Source organism: Pinus tabuliformis, chromosome J, assembly GCF_031772625.1.
Source record: "Pinus tabuliformis cultivar Carrire ecotype Pingquan chromosome J, CPIR1, whole genome shotgun sequence".
NCBI classification, from domain to species: domain Eukaryota; kingdom Viridiplantae; phylum Streptophyta; class Pinopsida; order Pinales; family Pinaceae; genus Pinus; species Pinus tabuliformis.
In genome coordinates, this window is record NC_142295.1 from 532,700,388 (window position 1) to 532,719,809 (window position 19,422).

The 19,422-nt window shown below is 38.2% G+C and overlaps 1 protein-coding gene across 1 annotated transcript in view; it reads left to right on the forward strand.

Annotated features, from left to right (window-relative positions):
* The window catches only part of LOC149228113 (ergosterol biosynthetic protein 28-like), a 204,764-nt gene that overhangs the window by 76,744 nt on the left and 108,598 nt on the right, over window positions 1-19,422 (forward strand). Inside the window, exon 2 of the mRNA XM_089375643.1 lies at window positions 18,525-18,731. Coding sequence (XP_089231769.1) covers window positions 18,525-18,731 — 207 coding nt within the window. The remainder of the gene's footprint in view (window positions 1-18,524; window positions 18,732-19,422) is intronic.

Sequence of the window (19,422 nt, forward strand, 5' to 3'; positions counted from 1 at the left end):
TGGAAAAACTAGCAACAACAAAACAGAACAGCAATAAATGTTGTACGACCTCCTTGATTTTCGTGCCAAATTTGCTGTACGGCCTCTTCGATTTTCATGCCAAATTGCTGTATGGTTTTCCTAGAAAATCGTGCCCAACTTGCTGTACGGTTTTCCTAGAAAATCGTGCCCAACTGCTGTACGGCCTCCACAAATAAACTGCTGTACGGATTTCTAGAAAATCGTGCCAAATATCTGCCTTTCACTGTGTGCTCACTCAGCTGTACGGATTTGCTAAACTGCTGCCTTGGAATGTGTGCCAAGCTGCTGCCTCCTTCTCCTCCTTGTCCATAAATCTCCCTTGCTCTTTTGCTCTCTCTCTCTCAATCTGCTCATGAAAGAATGAATGACCTTTTGCTCTTTTTCCTCCTTTAATCTAACCCTAAGTGACTTTTGGGTGATCCCTAAATCCAATGGCTGAAATAGATTGAGATCTAGGGCTGAGATTAAATGCTCATTTAAATCTCACTTTCTATTTTTTAATTCACCCCACTTTAATAAAGACCCACTTAGTCATTTATTTCCAAAGTCACTTTTCCTTTCTAATTTTTCATTGACTTTAATAAAGTCACTTTAAAATTAGACTTTAGTAACTTTATCACTTAAAGTCATTTTTAAATTAGATTTGACTTTATAAAAATTATAAAGTCACTTTAGGAGAAAAATTAAATTCTTTTGGACACTTTTCCCTAGGCCAAAGATCAAAGCCTTAGGGAACCACTTGTCCTCTGGTACCAAATTTCAACACTTCCAGTCATTGCTTATGGGCCGACTTGTCACTGTCCCTACGCTGACTTGTCAAATGATAAGGCCAACTTCAAGTTTGCACATTTGGCAAGGCCTTGGAGGTTCTTTGACTCTATTTGACTCAAATAATTTTTTCTTTACAATATGTAACATGCCCAAGAAGGGTCTTTCATACATGACAATGACTCTTATGACTTGTAGACTCGATAACAAGCCCTAGAACATCTCAATGGAAGCTTAAGCTATAAAATACATTTCCTTGAGCATGAAACCCACGCCTCAAGAATAACAATGATAAATTTACTTTTCTCATTACATCATAATATCATATACATGAAATCATGATTACATATGTCATTATGAAGACCGAACCTAGTTACATATTTCAGCAGGTGGTTCTAGGGTAGGTTGGAGCCTGCACAGGGCATTGGAGCGTCCTTCTAGTTGGAGCTAGTAAATAGGGTGTTGGATCATCCTTCAGGTTGGAGCTTATAAATCAGGGGGTTGGGGCCTCCGTCAATTGATGCTGAAAACTTGGAAGTTGGAGCTTCCTATTGATGTAAATATATTAAAGACAAATATTAAGAAGTGTTTGGTGGTTTTTCTCCTGGAAGTGTTTGCACATAAAAATCTCTGGTGTATTGTTTTTATTGGTACGCATTGTTGAATGGTGTTGATGATTTATTTATGTTTATATGATGCTAATTAATTAATTGAAGAGTAATATTGATTCACCCCCCTTTGAGTATTTCCAACAATATAGACCAATTTGAAGTAGAGCCATTAATTCCAGATAAAAAACATAAATTGAAGAAGCGTGATCTCAACCTATTTTTGAATTGCAGAGTTTTAATCATTTTTATTTCGAATAAGGATCCATGTCGGCAAGATAGATGGGCCACAAACCTATTATTTACAAATCATATGGTACCAGAGCAGTGGAATTTGTGACCTCAAAAATGTTGCCAACATTTTGAGAGGAAAGTATGACACAATATGGGTAAATCATTGAAGAAAATTGGAATACTTAAGGGCTATTAATATGTTGATCCAAGAGGTCAAAGGATCTTAGCAACTTGTTTCCCCAATTGCATGGGTTCAAGTCTCCGGAGACATGTTGTAATTGGCCCGTTTGTGGCATTTATGAAATAGTTGTACGTGGTGTAATAGTGGCAGCTGATCTTTTGAAGTTACTGGTTCTCCATAAATTCTTGTTTTGGCTAAAAAAAATGTAGATCCAAGAGGAAAATCAACACTTGATGGAGCATGAACAAAGGCTCACTTAGATGATGGCTTAGTTGCTCCAAGAATTCGCAGTGAAGGAGGGATTTCCAAAGCCACATGTAGCCATCCAAGATACCAAAGAAGCGCAAGGGCCTTCCATTGTTACTATAGCAGCCAACACCATGACTAAGACAAGCATTGTAAGCTCACCATCCAAGGATCTTTCTCATTGTATTTTAAAGAGTCCTTTGGTAATTTTGAAAAACACACTAGAGGCATAGGTTCCAAACTAATAAGACAAATGGGCTATGATGGCCCATGTCTAGGTGAGAGAAGCCAAGGGACTTTAAATCCCATTGTGCTTGAACAGAGGGTCAAGCATGAAGACCTAGGTTTTGGTGGCAAAGAGGGAGTGAATGAATGCAACTCATCTCTTAAAAATTTGGCCAAGGTTTAGACAAACAAGATAACTTTTGTCAAGGCAAGAAGGACCAAAGAAAAGGCCATTTCTATTGAAGAAAAGGTAGCAAAAAAAAGAGTGGACAACAAACTTTTACTCCAACATGCTTGCAGAAGCTTAAATAAAGAAAATCTAGAGATGTTTATGCTATTCCAAATTGCACCAACACTTGGAGGACCAAACAAACAAGCCAACGAACACAAGCACAAACCAAATAGGTATGAGAAAACATCTCTTGTTTATTTTTATTGTAATAAGAAAGGCCACAAGGTTGATGATTGATGGCATTCTAGTGTATGTTCCTTTTATGATATGAGAGGCCACTTAGTGACTACTTGTTGGAAGAAGCAAGTCTTCAACAAAAGGAAAGATTGTCTTAAGAAGAAGGATCCAAGGACCAATTCTTCTTAGTAGCAAAAGAAAAAGAAGAACATGCATAAAAGAAGAATGCCAAGCAGCTTGTGCAATCACAAGATTTATGGAATAAACAATTCACTATCATTTTTTCCATCAAATTCCAATGCCCCATGACTATTGCAGGTGCTTCCTACAGGGCAATATGAGGAGATGTGAAATTCCTTTTGTGCTTAATATGGAGTTGACATGTGGCATTTAGAAAAATTACTAATGACAAAACAATATCATGATTTCCATCATAAATAAAATATTTCAATGTCCACCTTAACTAAAATATTTCAATATCAATTATACACACACACACATAAAGCAATTGAAAGTAAAAAAATTCTTATCAATGGTATGCATATGAGGGAGATGTGTATTTCCCTCTATGTTCAACATGGAGTTGACACATGGGATATATATATGTATATAAGAACCAACGTAGATCCATCTTAACCCCAATTCTATCATGCATTGAGAGGGATCAAATTTTTTGAGGTGCGAAACTATTTTAGAGAGCAAAACTTGAGGAAAGGATCGCACATTGAGGGATTTGATCCCTCTTGGCACATGACAAATGTAGAGTTAAAATGGATCTTATTAGTGAGCATTGAATATTAACTTGAATAAAGGTTCATAGCCCTTGAGATGGTTAGGCATGTGAACTCTATGAGATTCATAGCCCCCAGGAGTGTTAAGGAGAGAACGTGAAGACTGCATGGAGTTATGTCGAATATGTGTGTGTGTGTGTATGAACCAACGTGATCCAACTTAAATCCAAATCTATCATGCATTGAGAGGGATCAAATCCTTCGAGGTGCAAACCTTTTTTGTGTTGATTTTTCAAGTGCAATAGATATAAGCACAAATTTTTGAAAACTGATAATTACTTCCAATGATGTAGATATTCTTTTAGCACTTTTAGTTTATCATTAAGCAATTACACTTTAGAAATTCAACCATAAAAGAAGTAGGATAATAGAGACCACAATGCACAAAGACAACATAAGATTTATCCTGGGAAAACCCACTTGGGGGAAAACCCAATAACCTTTTCCTTAGAGAAATTCTTCAGTTCGACAAGAGATACACCTAATTCTTCTAGTCAAAATATGATGGTCAAAATGACCAACAAGATAGTGATCAAATGTGGTCAAACAACCCTCTTGTCAAGTCTCAAATTTGCGCAACAAACTCGGCCTTGTCTAATTTGTCTAGGCTGAATTTCGGACTTGCTGCCTAGAATATGCCCAGAAACTCGGTCCTGCTGCCCAGAATTTCGGACTTGCTGCCCAAAATATACCCAGAAACTCACACGTGCGAAGCTGCAGGAGGAGAGAGAAACCACACATGCAAAATAAAGAGAGAGAGATATGCTTGAGATGATTTCGTCCTTATTTTTCCTTCATATCCTTATTCCTTCGCTTGGATGCCCATAATATATCTTGTTGTGTGAGAGATTGAAATTATGCTTGAAGGAGGTCGAATGCCTTATATATAGTCTTTTGGATGGTTGAATGGGTCAACTTGACAAGTTTGGAGCCAAAAATTCAAAATTTTCTCTTTTGAAACTGACATGAAGAACATGTCTTATATTAATCATTACATATATTTCAAGGGCTAAAATATTAATTATAAAAACCAACCATAGCTACAAAATTCAACATTTTGGAGTGCAAAACTTAAGGAAAGGATTGCATGTTGAGAGATTTAATCCCTCTCGGCACATGATAAATTAGGAGTTAAAATGGATCTTATTGTCGAATGGAGTTAGAGTGCAAGGGTTCTATCTAGTCTACGATGCCTAGACTAGCAAAGGGACCCACAAATTTCCGCCACTGCAGATTTTATTTATTTCCTATGTATTGACTTGGGAAAAAAATATTTTTCCAAAGTCAAATTATAATTTGATCTCAGCCTTATGTTATAAAGTATTCTCAACCTTTGGGAGTGCTAAGTGGGGCCCAGGTTGAGTTATAAAGAGGAGAAAGGGCAGCTGGTGGAAAGATGGATTTGGACATCAAAATTTGTGTGTTCTTCTTAGCATTTGCAACCAGTGTGTTAAGCTTTTAGGGCACTCAGAACAGTGCCAAGAGGGCGAGGAAAAGAGACATTTAGCTCCTAGATTTTCCAGCCAAGCATTTACTTCAACGAGACCGAGTTTGTCTGCACAGAGGGCCATATGAGTCCGTACGAATTCCGTACAGCGCACAGGCAGAGAGGATCGTGAGGGCAAGGCACAGTCTCGTTTGGGTGTTGAGGGGTTTTTAGAGGTTGCTGAGTGAAAGGGAAGTTTCTCCCTCATCATTGTAATTTTTTGAATAGAGCAATTGCTGAAGAAGAAATAAAGAACACACATTGCAAGTTTTCCCCAGTTGGGGTTTCCTAGGTATCTCTAGTGTCATTGTGTTTTATGGTGTTATTGTCTTCAGATTTTATTTTCCACTGTGCATGCTAGGTTAGAATACTCAGTATGTTTGGTGAATGTATTTGAAGGTTTCAGTTTCAGTTTCTTTCATTGCTGCAAATTCACTAAATTAGTTGCTGGGTATTTAAAAACTAACACTTATTATTCAACATTGAATATTAACTTGAATAAAGGATCATATCTGTTGAGAAGGTTAGGCATGTGAACTCTATTTGATTCATAGTCCCCAGGAGTGGTAAGGAGAGAATGTGAAGACTGCTTGGTTAGTGACCTATTTATGGAATCACAAGATTCACTATTTATGGGAAACTAGATTGGGAGTGGTTGGTAACCAAGATGGAAAAGGGACTGGTTGTTTGGTGCAATAGGCGGTTGATAAGAGGAGGAAGAACAACTTTGAATAAACCAATTGTTAAAGCTATCCCAGTATAGACTTCCCTAGTATTTATTTTGAAAGGGGTTTTGGAAAAAATAAGAAGGCTAAGATATGGATTCATTTGGTTAGGGAGCAAAGAAAAACGAGGCATCCCTTTGGTGAAATGGTAAACTACTACGATTCCAAAGGAATTTGAAGGGTGGGGTGTCAAAATATTTTTCATTTTGCTACAACACTATCTGCAAACAATATCTAGAGACTAAGGGATAAGGCTTATGGTCTAAAGTTCTCATCCAGAAATATAATTACCTTGCATCTGTGGAGGATTGGACAAGATGTTCATTAAAGTCTTCTAGGTTCTAACAATGCTTCAATAATTTGGAAGTCTACTATAAAGGTTTACCCTTTCATAGGAAATCGGCTTATATGGAAGGTAAGTGATGGGAGAAGGATTCAACTGGGTGACGATCCTTGGGTAGGTTGTGGGTGAAATTTCAAGTTACCAATTAATCTTGTAAATATTTTTAGAGAAAAGTTTTTTTTTTTTTTTTTCAAGGTAGCAAACCCTCTTATAGCTTCGATTTGGAGACGAGAATGTAAGATGACAAACTATCTTGAGCTCAACAAGGAAGACTCAACTTTATGGGAAAGATAAATAGCAAAACTCAGTAGTAGTCATGCTAGGATTTGAGAGGAGGAAGATGAGTTGTTATGGTCAAAAAATCCTTTGGGAGGTTTCTATACTCCAAAGTTGGGTTACACTAGCTTTGAGTGAAGGAGCAAATGCAATAGATTATAGAACCATTGTGGTGGTGGAATGTGTGGGAACTAAATTGTCCATTAAAGGTTTATATTTTCATGTGGCTATCTTTAAATAATAAAGTACCTACATGAAAAAATTTGTAGAAAAGGCATATGCAAAGACCAAGCAGGTGTCCTCTTTGTAAGGTTAGTGATGAATCATTCTCCACATGCTTTTATTTTTGTTAGATTTCCTGCGAACTTGGCACCCGATAGTTAATTCCTAGCAAGAAATTATTGAATAAAGACACAACTAAGTTCCCAACAGAAAAAATATCCAGTGGAAGCAAATAACATGTGAATCACAATGATACACACATATTTCTTCCCGACAAATCAGTTCATCATTAATAAAAACTTAGAACCTACTTGGGCTCCCATCCTGTGATAATATGGCTCAACTAAGAAAATATAGATACAATAACCTGGACTGATCCAATAGATCTTCCTTAGATCAGTGCTTGATCTCACTTGCAAATCTAGAACTCCAGCTTCTTTGTACTCCCTCAGACCCAACACATGCTCTCACTGCGATGCCACTCTCAATCTTATGCTACTATTGTGTGTCTATCTCCTCTCCCCAAACTTTCTTTTATAACTTTACATTCACTAAACCCTGATCCTAACCCTAATCTCAAAGTGATTAACGACTGAGATTAGATCTTGCCTCACTTGAGATCAACGACTAAGATTAAAATTCATTCACTAAAGTAAGTTACTTTACTTGTCCTAAGTTTCATTTAGCTTAATAGGCCAACATATTTATATGTGCTTTTTCCTAAGTTAGACATAGACTAAGTTACATTAGCAATTTTCTCAACCTAGAGCAAGTGTTCTAAAAATATGTGGGCGACTTTTGCATGCCCACTCACAAAGCCTGTGCGAAGGTACTAGCCTGAGCTACAATATCAACACTCCCTCTTAGCGAGAGAGGTGCTTCTAGAAAAACCTCCTCCACCTGGATTTGTCTCCAATCCCACCACATTATTTATTGTTGTAGCTACTCCCTTTGAATTGCCAGTATTCCTTGCTACTTGCTTTGGAATCTTATATGAAGACCTATTTCTTTCAACCATGCTCCTAGGAGGCTGCTCTTGAGCATCCATCAATGTTAGTTCATACCAATTGGTCTTGATAGATTTGGAAGAGGCTTCCCGCCCATCTTCCAAATTAAAAAGCTAAGTCCCCGATCTCAACTTAGTGTTCAGAGCCTCCTGCTCAATCTTTGTCACTAACATCAATCCTTGATCAAAGATCCCTTTGGGTCTGCTTACAAGCTGGCTCTTCAAGCTATACAATTTACCCTTCTTGACACCAAGCTTGACTGTTGTGTCCTGGGTAGCTCCCTCTGAACATATGAATACTTGTCCTTTCGGGAACTCAACATGATACGCTTAGTCCTCTAGAGCTGAGACTGAGAGTAAGTTCGTCTTAAGCTCTGGGACATATAACACCTCTGCCACCTGTGAGAGCAAGTTTGTCTTAAGCTTTGGGACATATAACACGTCTGCCACCTCCAAAGATCCTCCTAATTCTAGCTAGAATAACACTGTTCCAACTCCTTTCACTATGTATATTCCTAAGTGGAAATATTAAGTGATATAGCCATAAGAATTTCACATGCAACCCAAAAATAAAAAACACAGTAAAAATATCAGCACACCAACAATTTATGCCAAATAAGCTGAGCCGTTTTATTATATATCATGGAAGGAGTACAATGAATTGGAACAAGTGCACATGGGCTTGCTCAAGGCAATCTAGACAAGTCCCAGGTGTGAAATGGTGCTGCCCAAAAGCTACAAGTGTTTGCCCTCCAACTTCTGCACTGGCCCAATAATTTTGTGGTTGCTGGCTGAAGTAGAACTTGTGTTTGGCCCTCCTAGAGTGCTCAAAAAATTCTTCAAAATTGGTTGTAGGCTTTCCCCAACAAACCCATAAAAACCCATAAATATTTCAGCCAAATCCCACCACTCCAATTTCCCCCAAAATAGGTCCTAGTTGGCCCTCCACTAGCAAAAACGTCTTGCCAGAAATCTTGCTGCAAATGTGGCTCTGATGCTAAGGAAATCCTCCACCAATTTACCTTATAACTACCAACAATTCCCAGCTCTCAATCCCTGTTCATTTCTCCCACACGAGCTCCACTCCTCAAGGTGTCGCGCATGCCCTGCTAGTCAACCTCTGCGCAGGTCCATAAGAGGAAAATTCGGCCCAATGGATAGGCCCCAAGCCAACTTTGAAAATTACCGGAAATTTTAAGCAAATACTCCATAAAATCAGCCCTCAAAATCCCAGAATCTGCTTTGCCCAAAATATGGCTCTCCTGAGAAGTGCATACTCCTGTTCTGCACTTAGTCTGCTCCAAGTAGTGACTGATTGTACCTGCAATTTCCTTCCAGACAACTATGAAATATGAAGATATTCTCCCCTAGAGTGGCACTCGAAATCCACTGAAGATGGAGTGATATTCCTACTTGGAAATCTCTTGTGCTGAATAGCACATTGTAGACTTGGCTCAACAACTCAAGCGTACAAGGGCGTTAGATTCACAAATTAGCAAAAGGCCCAAAATGAAGCTCCTTCCCTCTATTTAACTTTGTTGCCTCACCTTTCCTCCAAGTGGGTCCCCTAAGTCGAATTCCCTCTTCTCTCACTTCACCAAGTCGAATTGCTCAAGGGGGTATGAATTCCCCTTTTCGGTCGTGGCCCTCACCTCCCACTTCTCTCTAAATTTCTTCTTTCCTAATGTTTGGGAAGCCATTTTCCTCCAAAAATTCAAGTGGGGTCTTCTCAACCCACTTTTCCTAAGTTTAGAAGCCAAAATGTCAAAATTGTGCAAAATTGTATTTCACTTTGCTAAGTGGGAATATCACACACTACATGTATGGTACTCATACCAACTTTCACATGCATGTCTGAATCCATCTCTGTAACATTAAGGAGCACTTCCCTCATTCCCATCATATGGCAAGATGCTCCACTATCTATGAATGATGCATCTTTCTTGACGGTTTTAGAAAGGCATGGCACCAAGGCAAGGTTCCTCTCGAACTTCTTAGCCAACTCATCCATTTGTGTAGTGGTTGTCTTTACCTTGCCCTTCTTTCTGTCTGGACATTGGCTCACATAATGTCCTGGCTTATGACATGCAAAGCACTTGACTTTTCTCATGTCCTTCTTCTTCCCATTCTGAGAGGATATTCCCTCTCCTTTATTAAGCTTGGAAGCCCCTTTTCCCTTTTTTACATGACTTGAAAGAGCAACATTCTCCTCATCCCTTTCACCTTTTACTTGGTTGCCATGAAGAGCCTCCTCATGAGTCTCCTCCTGGGTGAAGTCATCCCAAAACCTATCCCAGGTTGGGAGATTCTCCTGTGCCATGACTCCTTAAACAAAGGTAACACACTACTTTATAAACCCGTTTAGAGGTATCCTTACCAGTGATGAGTTCGACACTTTCTCCCCTACTGCAACAGGCTCATCTCATACTTGAGAAATTTTGGTGAGATAAGAAGAAATTGACTCATTCTTGGACATCTTAGTGCCATTGAGTTTCTCTCTCAACACCATTTTCTGGTTCTAGATGTCGCTTTGGAATAACTTGGTCAATGCACCCACATTTCTTTGGCGGTTTTCTTCTCGAATATATGAGGAATAATGTGGTCCTTCACCTGTCGAGGATAATCCTCCTGACTTTCACATCCTTCTTATTATGGGCGACCATAAATGTTCCATTGGTAGGGCGAATTTGAGTTTGTGATACAATCTCCCATATTGCATTTTGTTGAGAAATCTAGGGCAGCGAGATTAGGTGATTTCTCTTACTTTGATAATTGCTTGTGATGTATTTTTACTTAACTCGATTAGCTTCTTCTTTCATTTGATTATTGGTGTTCTCTATCATCAAACAACTACCAAACAATAAAATCAATGAGACAATAGGACACAAGATGTAGGCCAACAAGGGAAAAAACCTCTCCTCTTGAGAGGAAGACCCACAAGAACTCTTCTCTTCTTATAGAACTTCAATTGATGAATTCCAAGACTTATGACTCTTGTCAAATGACCCCTCCAAGACCAATTCACAATTCTTCTTGAAAACTTGACTTTTAGCAAAGTCAACCCAAGTCTCTTAGCTTCAAATCTATCTTCACATCATAAGCTTAGACCTGCTCCTTGACTGTAATTTTTGGCCTCTTCAAACCTGCTATTTTCAATCTCTTGTTCAGAAACCCTAGGATAACATGTGTGATCAGAAGATGGATAAATTTGTCTCCTATGTTCTTCACTTGTCTGATCTTTTCTTCCTTGTCAACTTAGCTTGTAAACGAGACCTCTTTTGACCCAAAACTCAGCTGTGGATGACCACTGTAATATCTGTGGTTCTCTTGCAGTAGATGACACACTCACTTTTGCACGTGTGAACAGTTTGAGCCCAAAAGACCGTCCAAAATTTTGTTATCCTTTTCCTCTTCTTTGGTAAGTATTGCAACTTCTTTTTTGTCCTTATATTCTTTCTTGATCGAATTGCTTGAATGATTGGAGGTCTTCAAAGGTGGTCGACTAGCCTTGTATATATAGGCTTCTTGTCACATCAAATAGGCCGACTTGTCACTCTCTCTAGGCCGACTTGTATTTTGAGAAGGTCGACTTGTAGCTTACACATTTGACAAGGTCTTGGAGGGTCTTTTGACTCAACTATGACTCATATAAATTCTTTTTACAATATGTAACATGCCCAAATGGGTCTTCCATACATGACAATGACTCAATTGACTTTATGACAAACCTAGAAGCACTTAATGGGTGCTTGACCTAAAAATAAAAATTCTCTTAGGCATGAAATCCATGCCTCAAGAATAACAATAATAAATTTATTTTTGTCTTTACATTGAATACTTAAAATCATAATTACATATGTCATTATGAAGACCGAACCTAGTTACATATTTAAACACATTCTCCTCTAACACCAATGCAATCCTCTCCTTCCAGATGATGTAGTTGGACAACCCGTCCAAGCGATCTTCAAACATGAGACCAGTTGACATCCCCGTCCAATTGATTAAACCCTGCCAAAAAACAACTTCACTTGATGAAGAAGATCCCTGCATTCCTCTCACGCTTTCTATAGCTGCTCAAACCCCAAAGTCTTTTACCTCGCAAACAACACCCTGGAAACCTCAGTCTGCTTTGTGTTGGGTCGTGTGTGTTGAAAATTGGCAGCTTAGAGATGAATTTCCTTACATAAAATCCTATGTTACACGGGAACCACTCCCAAGAGTTGGGAAACCCGTTCCAATGGTTCCTGCGCCTTTGGCAGCTTTGTAACTGTATGGGAACGTTCCCTTTTCAGCAGGAGTTCCAATGGGAGGTTGGGAAAGTTCCGGGAGCTTTGAAGATTGTTTTTTTTGGAGTTCCCGCATTCCCTGGGGTTGGGGAATACAAAGCCTGTAGAGAAATATGTTGAACTGCCCACAAAACATGAGCCTAAGTTGAAACCTTCGTAGGAAGAAAGGCCAAAGACATCCTTTACACCGATATCCTTAATTGAGAAACTGGAGCAATCTCTTGATGGGTTAAGGAAGTGTGTGGCACCTCGATGTAAGGGTGATATCTGAGATGTTATGCTGATGAGTATTTCTTTTGTTGTTTATGTATATATATCGCAAAAGATTGTGTGTGCATATTGAATGTGGCAGTTAATGCTTAAACATTAGAGTTGCTTTACTTTTTCTCTTAAGAATAACTAGAGAAACATATGTAAAATTGTTCCTTTGTATTTTTATGCCAGATTGTTTCAAAGACTCGTCATGTGTCGTAATGAACTTGACATTTTAATATTTTATATATATAAAAGGGAGAGACTCAGGGAGAGAGACACCCAAAAAATATATTTATATATAAGAGAGATTATATATTTATTATTTATATATTTAAATTGATTTTAATATTTGAATATTTTGATTCAATATTAATTTTGATTATTATATAAATTATATAATATATATATATATATATATATATATATATATTTTATATTTTTAATTTTTTTATTATATAATATTATTGCTCCCAATTAGCCGTTTCCTGTAAATTTTGGGGAAACCTCTGACCGTTGCCGACACCCGTACCCAAGTTCCCAACATTCCCACATTCCAGAAACTCATGCAACATAGATAAAATCTCATTTCTGACAATTCTGGAGTGACTTTCTAAAAATAGAAAGTCATGTCTAGCATCTCAAGTATGACTTTCCAAAAATAGTAAATCACCTTGCATCAATTGGTAATCAAGTATAGTTGAAGGAAAATCACTTAACTTATCATTAATCAATCCTAATAGTTCAATCTCGACTTAATCATCAATATTATTAATATTATTATTATTATCCTTTATGATACTATGATATTATTATTAAAAGGAATTACAAGTCACCTTACCTTCATCACCTCAATCACTTCGCACCTCTCTCCTTGATGACTCACATGGCACTACGTAACTCTCTCTCTCTCTTAATGATACGTTACACTCTCTCTTACGCTCTCATTAAAGACATGACATATTCCTCTTACACTCATTAAAGGCATGTCATAAAAGATTCCTCTTACACTCTCTTTAATGCATATGTTACACTCTCCTTAACTAAGGCATGTGTACCTCTCTTAATGGCATAAGTTACTAAGGCATGCGTTCCTCTCTTAATGGCATAAGTTACTAAGGCATGCATACCTCTCCTTAATGGCATAAGTTACTAAGGCATGTGTTTCTCTCCTTAATGGCATGAGTTACACTCCCCTAAATGGCATATGTTACTCTTCCTCAAGGCATGCGTGTTGCTCCTCCTTTATGACAATAATTCGTTGCTCCTCCTATATATGTATCTCTTATCATCTCTTCTCCTCACCTACTTGTGCATTGTGAAAGAAGAATTCAAACTTGAGAAAGAGTTGGAGAGACTTGAAGAAGATTGTGAGAGAGACTTGCAGAGTAAGAGCAGAACTTGGTGAGCGAAGGTTGATTTAGTGTTTCAATGTTGATTCAGTGTTCGCATTTGCTGCTGCTACCAGTGATCTTTATGCTACAACTTCTTTAGATTTGGGTGAACCTACTCATTCTCTTGATCTCATTGTACTCTGTATCTCTGCTGAACAATTGACACCTAATAGAAGAAGAATCTGGTTGGGTTTTCCCCTTTTGGGTTTTTACCTGGTCATTGGACCTAAATCATTTGTGTCTAATGTTGTTCTTGGCTGTCTTCTATTGTGAATTTGATTTATGTTCTATATACAATTGCTTAACTAATATTGCAGCAAAAAGAAGTTTTGGAATAAGTGATTGTTACAACATAGAACATCAGAATTTCAACAGTGTAACTATGTTGGAGGCTTTGGCAACTTAGTCTGCACACCTGTGCTTTGCTGACCTGCATCTTGACCTGTCCACTTTCCAACTGCAGACCTTGTAAACTCTTGCACATCCCTATAAACTCCTACGTAGGCCTGATCTACGACCATTGGTGATTGCAGTACTGTGTAGTGACTCTGATCTTGTCCCTCACACATGGCTTGTTGTTGTTTCTCTGCACCCAGTCAGACACTACGGCCCCTGGCTAGATTGTCTTTTTCCTGTTAGCATGTTGTTCTGCTTATTTCCTTGGTGACATTGTTTTCCTTGTCCTTGAGCAATGTTGCGGGGGAGCGCCTCCCCCCCCTGATCCTGCTCCTAATCCGCGCTCCGGGCGGGAGCAACTCGGGAGCGGGCTCCCGAAATCGCTCCTGAAAAGGGAGCGATTTCGGGAGTGCGCTCCTTAAAAAAACGCTCCCTGCCTTTTCTGGAGCGTTTTGTCCTTTTTGCAATGATGTTCCAAATGCAATTTTTTTTCAAAGAAACAAATAAGTTTTGAGTGGAGCAGCTTAATGATCAAGTCTATGGCCCTAGTATTGGTATGTGATTCATGGTAATGTTAAATTCTTAAAGTAAAAGTGACATTCTCCTTAATCTTCATTTTCATCCTTTTACTAAAATTTTTAACATTACCATGAAATGACTCAGGATGTTTGAAAGTGGTTCCGACGTCATTGGATTTCATATGCAGAAAGTAGAATTTTAGATTTCATTCAAAATCCAGCAGACTTATCAGTTTTTCAGGATTGCAATGTTTCCATTGAATTTTGTCATGTATTAGGGTATGGAACTCGTATTTAATCAAGAGCACCAATCCCTATATGTACCTTGATGTTAGTGACATTGGTTGTCGAACTCCTCTATCATGACCCTCCTAAAAATGTACGCATCACTCAAACAAAATCTTGACTTGACATGCTATGCTTTTTCTATCTTATGTTAATGCTTAGAGGGTGATATTAATGACAAAGATCCCTATACAGATACAGAGGTAATGACAAAGATACCTCTGGATATTAATGCTTAGAGGGTGATATTAATGACAAAGATCCTGATTTTCCAACAAGACTAAAAAATTAGACATTTCTCGTGGTGGCAAAAGGCCCAAGCATAAGCAATAGATAATAGATTTACTTGTCTTTTCTAGTTTCTAGTAGTTTTCATAACTAGTGACTCTTTCATATTTATTATGATATTTTTTTAAACAATATATGACAATTTAAGTTTGAAGTTGGCAATTATAACTCATTAGTAATGAATTATGAATATGATGCTTCATGAAAGTTGAAATTTGTTTCATTTCATTTTATAACATTTCATTTCATGTTAGATATTATTTGTTGTAATGGTTACACTTAACTTACAAGTACAACTTTGGTGCTCAATGATGATAAATGTTATATATTGAATTTTGAAAGCTTGAAACTTTAAGATTGATGAATCATGAGACTCAATATGTTGTATGTTACTAACTTGTGGATGTGGTTGATGAAGATTATAAGTTATAACTTCTAGATGATTGTTGTTATATGGTTCAATCTATGTTTTTTTATGTTTTTTATATCTAATTCATCATTCTACATGTTTTTGTTGACATATATGTATCAAAATATAAAAATATAAAAAATATGTATATTATATAAAAAATGCTCCGGGATTGGCTCCCAAACCGGGAGCTTCTGAAAATGTCGTTCATACACCCATTTTCACTCCCGCTCCCAAGTAACACTATCCTTGAGCGACCATCCCTTGGCTGGATCTGACACCCGCATGCAATCTGGCAATGGCAAGTCGACTGTTGACACCCTATCAGTTTCATGTTTCCTCCACAAGTCTACTGTTGGCAACAACTCCTTTTGCTATTGACCACTCATGCTATGTCGATTGCCCTCCGCCTGCAGCCGGTTGTTCGTACGTCTCAATTTGTTTCCTTTTCAGCTGGCCCTATCTCTGTTGTCTGCTGTGTGTTTGTCGAGCTGTCTTCTCCGCAACTTGCAGTTGCTCGCTGACAGCAATAGTTTTCAGTTTGCTGCCTTTTTTGGCTCTGCCGCTTCCTATCTCAGCTTGACTTCCTGCCAGCGGCTGTGTGTCCCGACTTCTTGTTGCTTGATCATCCCTGCTCTCCTGTCGGCTGCCGGTTAGTGCCTCGGCTGAACCTTGCTTTGGTGATTAGGTACGAACCCGACACGTGCAATGTCAGTTTTCATATGTCTCTTTCCATGACATTTCAAGAGAAAGGAAAACTCAAGCAGATTCCTCGTCAAATGATGCTCTCAGATTGGATCCTAGGCATGTAGATTTCTGAAGATCTGGATGGTCACTGCTCTACTTACTTTCACAACCCTATATTTTAGTCCTTGTATATTCTGCTGGGATAATCTATGAACCTTATTGGTTTCAGCTGATCAGTCTTGGGAATATATAAGTCAGAATGTTATAAGGTCAAGCTATAGAAGGTTGATGTAGTTTTGTTGTACTACTACAGCTGTTAGTATAAGGGTGATAGGAAAGCTTCAGGAAAATGATCACAAAATTCAGAAGGATTTTTCCAAAAACTGTAATTATGATGCAAGCAGGTCTGAAGGAGCTTATCTCCTAGATATCACTTTCAGAAGTCTAGCAATGCTTCCAAGCATATACAGAATGTAATTCCCTTTATTTTATTTGATTATTGAAATTCTGAAGATTTTTTCCATGGAAAACAAAGAGCCAGAGAGTGATGTTGAGATGACGGATCATTATTATCCTTGGGTTCTCTATTCTTCCTCCCTCTCCATTCTTTTCAAGTGATTGTGAGAGAACATACCAGTCTGTGAGAGTTGGAGGTCCTTTCGTAATGTCCATGAGATCCAATCCCTGGACTTGGCAAATGAGGGTTCTTTAGAAGCGACTTGTGTCCCTTTGAGTACTTGAGCTTGAAACTGATACCCATAAACATTTTATACACATCTCTGGAGTAATGGTTTTATTTCCTTTTGGACGCTTGAGCTTGAAACTGATATCCACAAACATTGTATACACATGTCTGGAGTAAGGTTTTAAGTTTCGGTGGTTAAATCTCTCTATTTGGGATTTTCTGAGTCAGTTAACCTTTGGAATCACTCCTGCTGAACTATTTTTCTTCTCCATTCAACCCATAGCCCAGTGGATTCAAGGATATTGGTCATATAGTTGAAAATTCATAGTTTTTATTCTGCTGTTTTGTTTTTTATCAGAGGATCAGCATCAATAGTTCACTGATTTGAGGTGCTTAAATGGAGTTTTGCATAGAAACCAAGGCAAAAATATCTAAGTGTAAACTTGTTATGTCCTTGCTGTTTGGAACTGATTTGAAGCAGATTGTAAGTCTGATTTTTGACAGAACAGCAGGAGTTTATGCAGATCTGAAGTAGTTTTGTTAGCAGAAATTCCCCTTTCAGGCTAGCAAGCACTAGCTTGAAGTGTAGAAGGAATGCATGGGGGTGACAATGTACTTTCCCTAGGTTATTTTTTAACTGGATAGTTTTAAGCATTAACACATCCAATGATCAAGCCAAGCGACTTGTCATTATCCATTTTCATCGTTGTTGTCAACTCATCAAGAGTCAGCACCTGAGCACATGCCTGTGAGTGTCACTTAGAGAGGTGCCATGGTACAATGTCCAGGCACTTTTGCATGGCAAACCCACATTACTTGCCACTGAGATTTAAAGACCATCTTGTAGTAGGCAACAAACTCTTCTTCAATTTCTTCCTGCCATTGAGCTAACCGGTCACATTTTGAGCACAAACATCTTCTTGATTGCTTCTTTTCTGGCCTAGGTTTAAAAAAATTCTTTTGTCAGCCTACTGCCCTTTTCTAACTAGGGGACCTGAGCTCTCAGCTAGGACCCCTTGGATCATCTGGTTTCATCAAGTTTTAAAAGGTGATAAAGTTTAGCAACTCAGTATTGCTTCTCCTCATCACGTGTGCTATCCTGCAACAACCATGAGACAGATTTCAGATTCATCCTTGGCAGCTTTGTGCCTTTTCTGATTCACAACAACAGTCTGGTGGCCATATTCGCAACCCACCTTGCAACTGAGCTGCTTAAAAATGTCCTTCCACGTGTCCTCTAGATTTCTCTTTTTCTTATTTCTGTTGATAGCATTTGGTTGTCTACTTCAGCAAATATTTGATTGATTTGGGCTGTCATACCAAATTTTACTACGATGTAAAATAACGATTTTTTTTGTAATTTATTTATTCCTAACTGCCACTCGCTTTGGCAAATTGTGTGTTAGAGTTATTAGTCAAAACCCCTTCGTCTTTAATTAAACACAGTAGTTCAATCCATATCCAATTTTGGACATTCCTCTTGAAGTGGATCTAGGTTCCTCGCAACATGTTATCCGTATGGCATAAATAGGCTGATCTATTCTTCTTTTATTAAAGTATAATAATCTCTTTTGACGTGGATTAAAGTCTATATGGGTTAAATGGTTCTGTTTGGTTTCAGGTATTGTAAAACTTTTCCTTCTAGTTGCTGCTTTAAAAATGAAATGTGTATACGAATTATTGCACATCAATATGTCTAATACAGTGTTTCTTTCTTTTTCTAGTCTTGGCATGTATGTTGTGACTCTCTTGATTAATACTTTGATGTCTTGCTCTCTAGTGACCGAAGTGCATGGAAGAACATTTGGAGTTTGGACACTTCTGACTTGCACACTTTGCTTTATGTGTGCATTAAACCTTGAGAATGGGCCTCTTTATTTGGTCACACTTCTATCATTCTTCTATGCTTTGGGGCATTTCCTAACAGAATATCTTATCTATCATACAATGGCAATAACCAACTTGGCTACAGTTGCTTTCTTTGCAGGTATTTTTCTTTCAAAATGCTTCTTCTACATATTTGAGAAGAGATGTCTGCTTATTCTCTTTCAATGGAAACTGATATTTGTAGTGTTCCAATGAGCAGGGTGAATGGCTTGATTTTTTTATAGATAAATTTGAGGAGCATCATCAAAATATGCTCTTCTATTACTATGCTCAGCCACAGCTCCATGCTTAATTCCCCATGTTTGACAGATAAAAGAAATCGCATTGAATTAAAATTTCAGTTCAAATTCTGAGGAAGCATAAGCTTATGAAAACAAAAGTGAACATCTTATTACCTTTTAATATATTTTCAACATCAAAGATTTACTTTGTCTTTCTTATGGATAGTTTTTCTACCAAGGAGCATTAAATGTTTTCAATGGGGTGATCCCACAATTAGGCAAGGTGTGCGATCCCACAATTGGGTACATTTCTCAACTTGGACCCCACACAGTATTTCCCATCAGTTTTCCATTATGAGATTCTCTTGAACAGACTGGAGTGTTAGGGGAGTTTCAGAGGATGGTTGGCATCTGCCCAGGGTCTCACATTCTGCCTTCTTAGGCCCTCTCTGAGTTTTCAGATGACATCATCAGGCTATGCATCAGTCCCTCCTCAACCACTGAGGGTTTGATAAGGGTTCCCCTTCTCCCTCCACCCCAACTCGTATTTCCATCTGGGATGCATATATT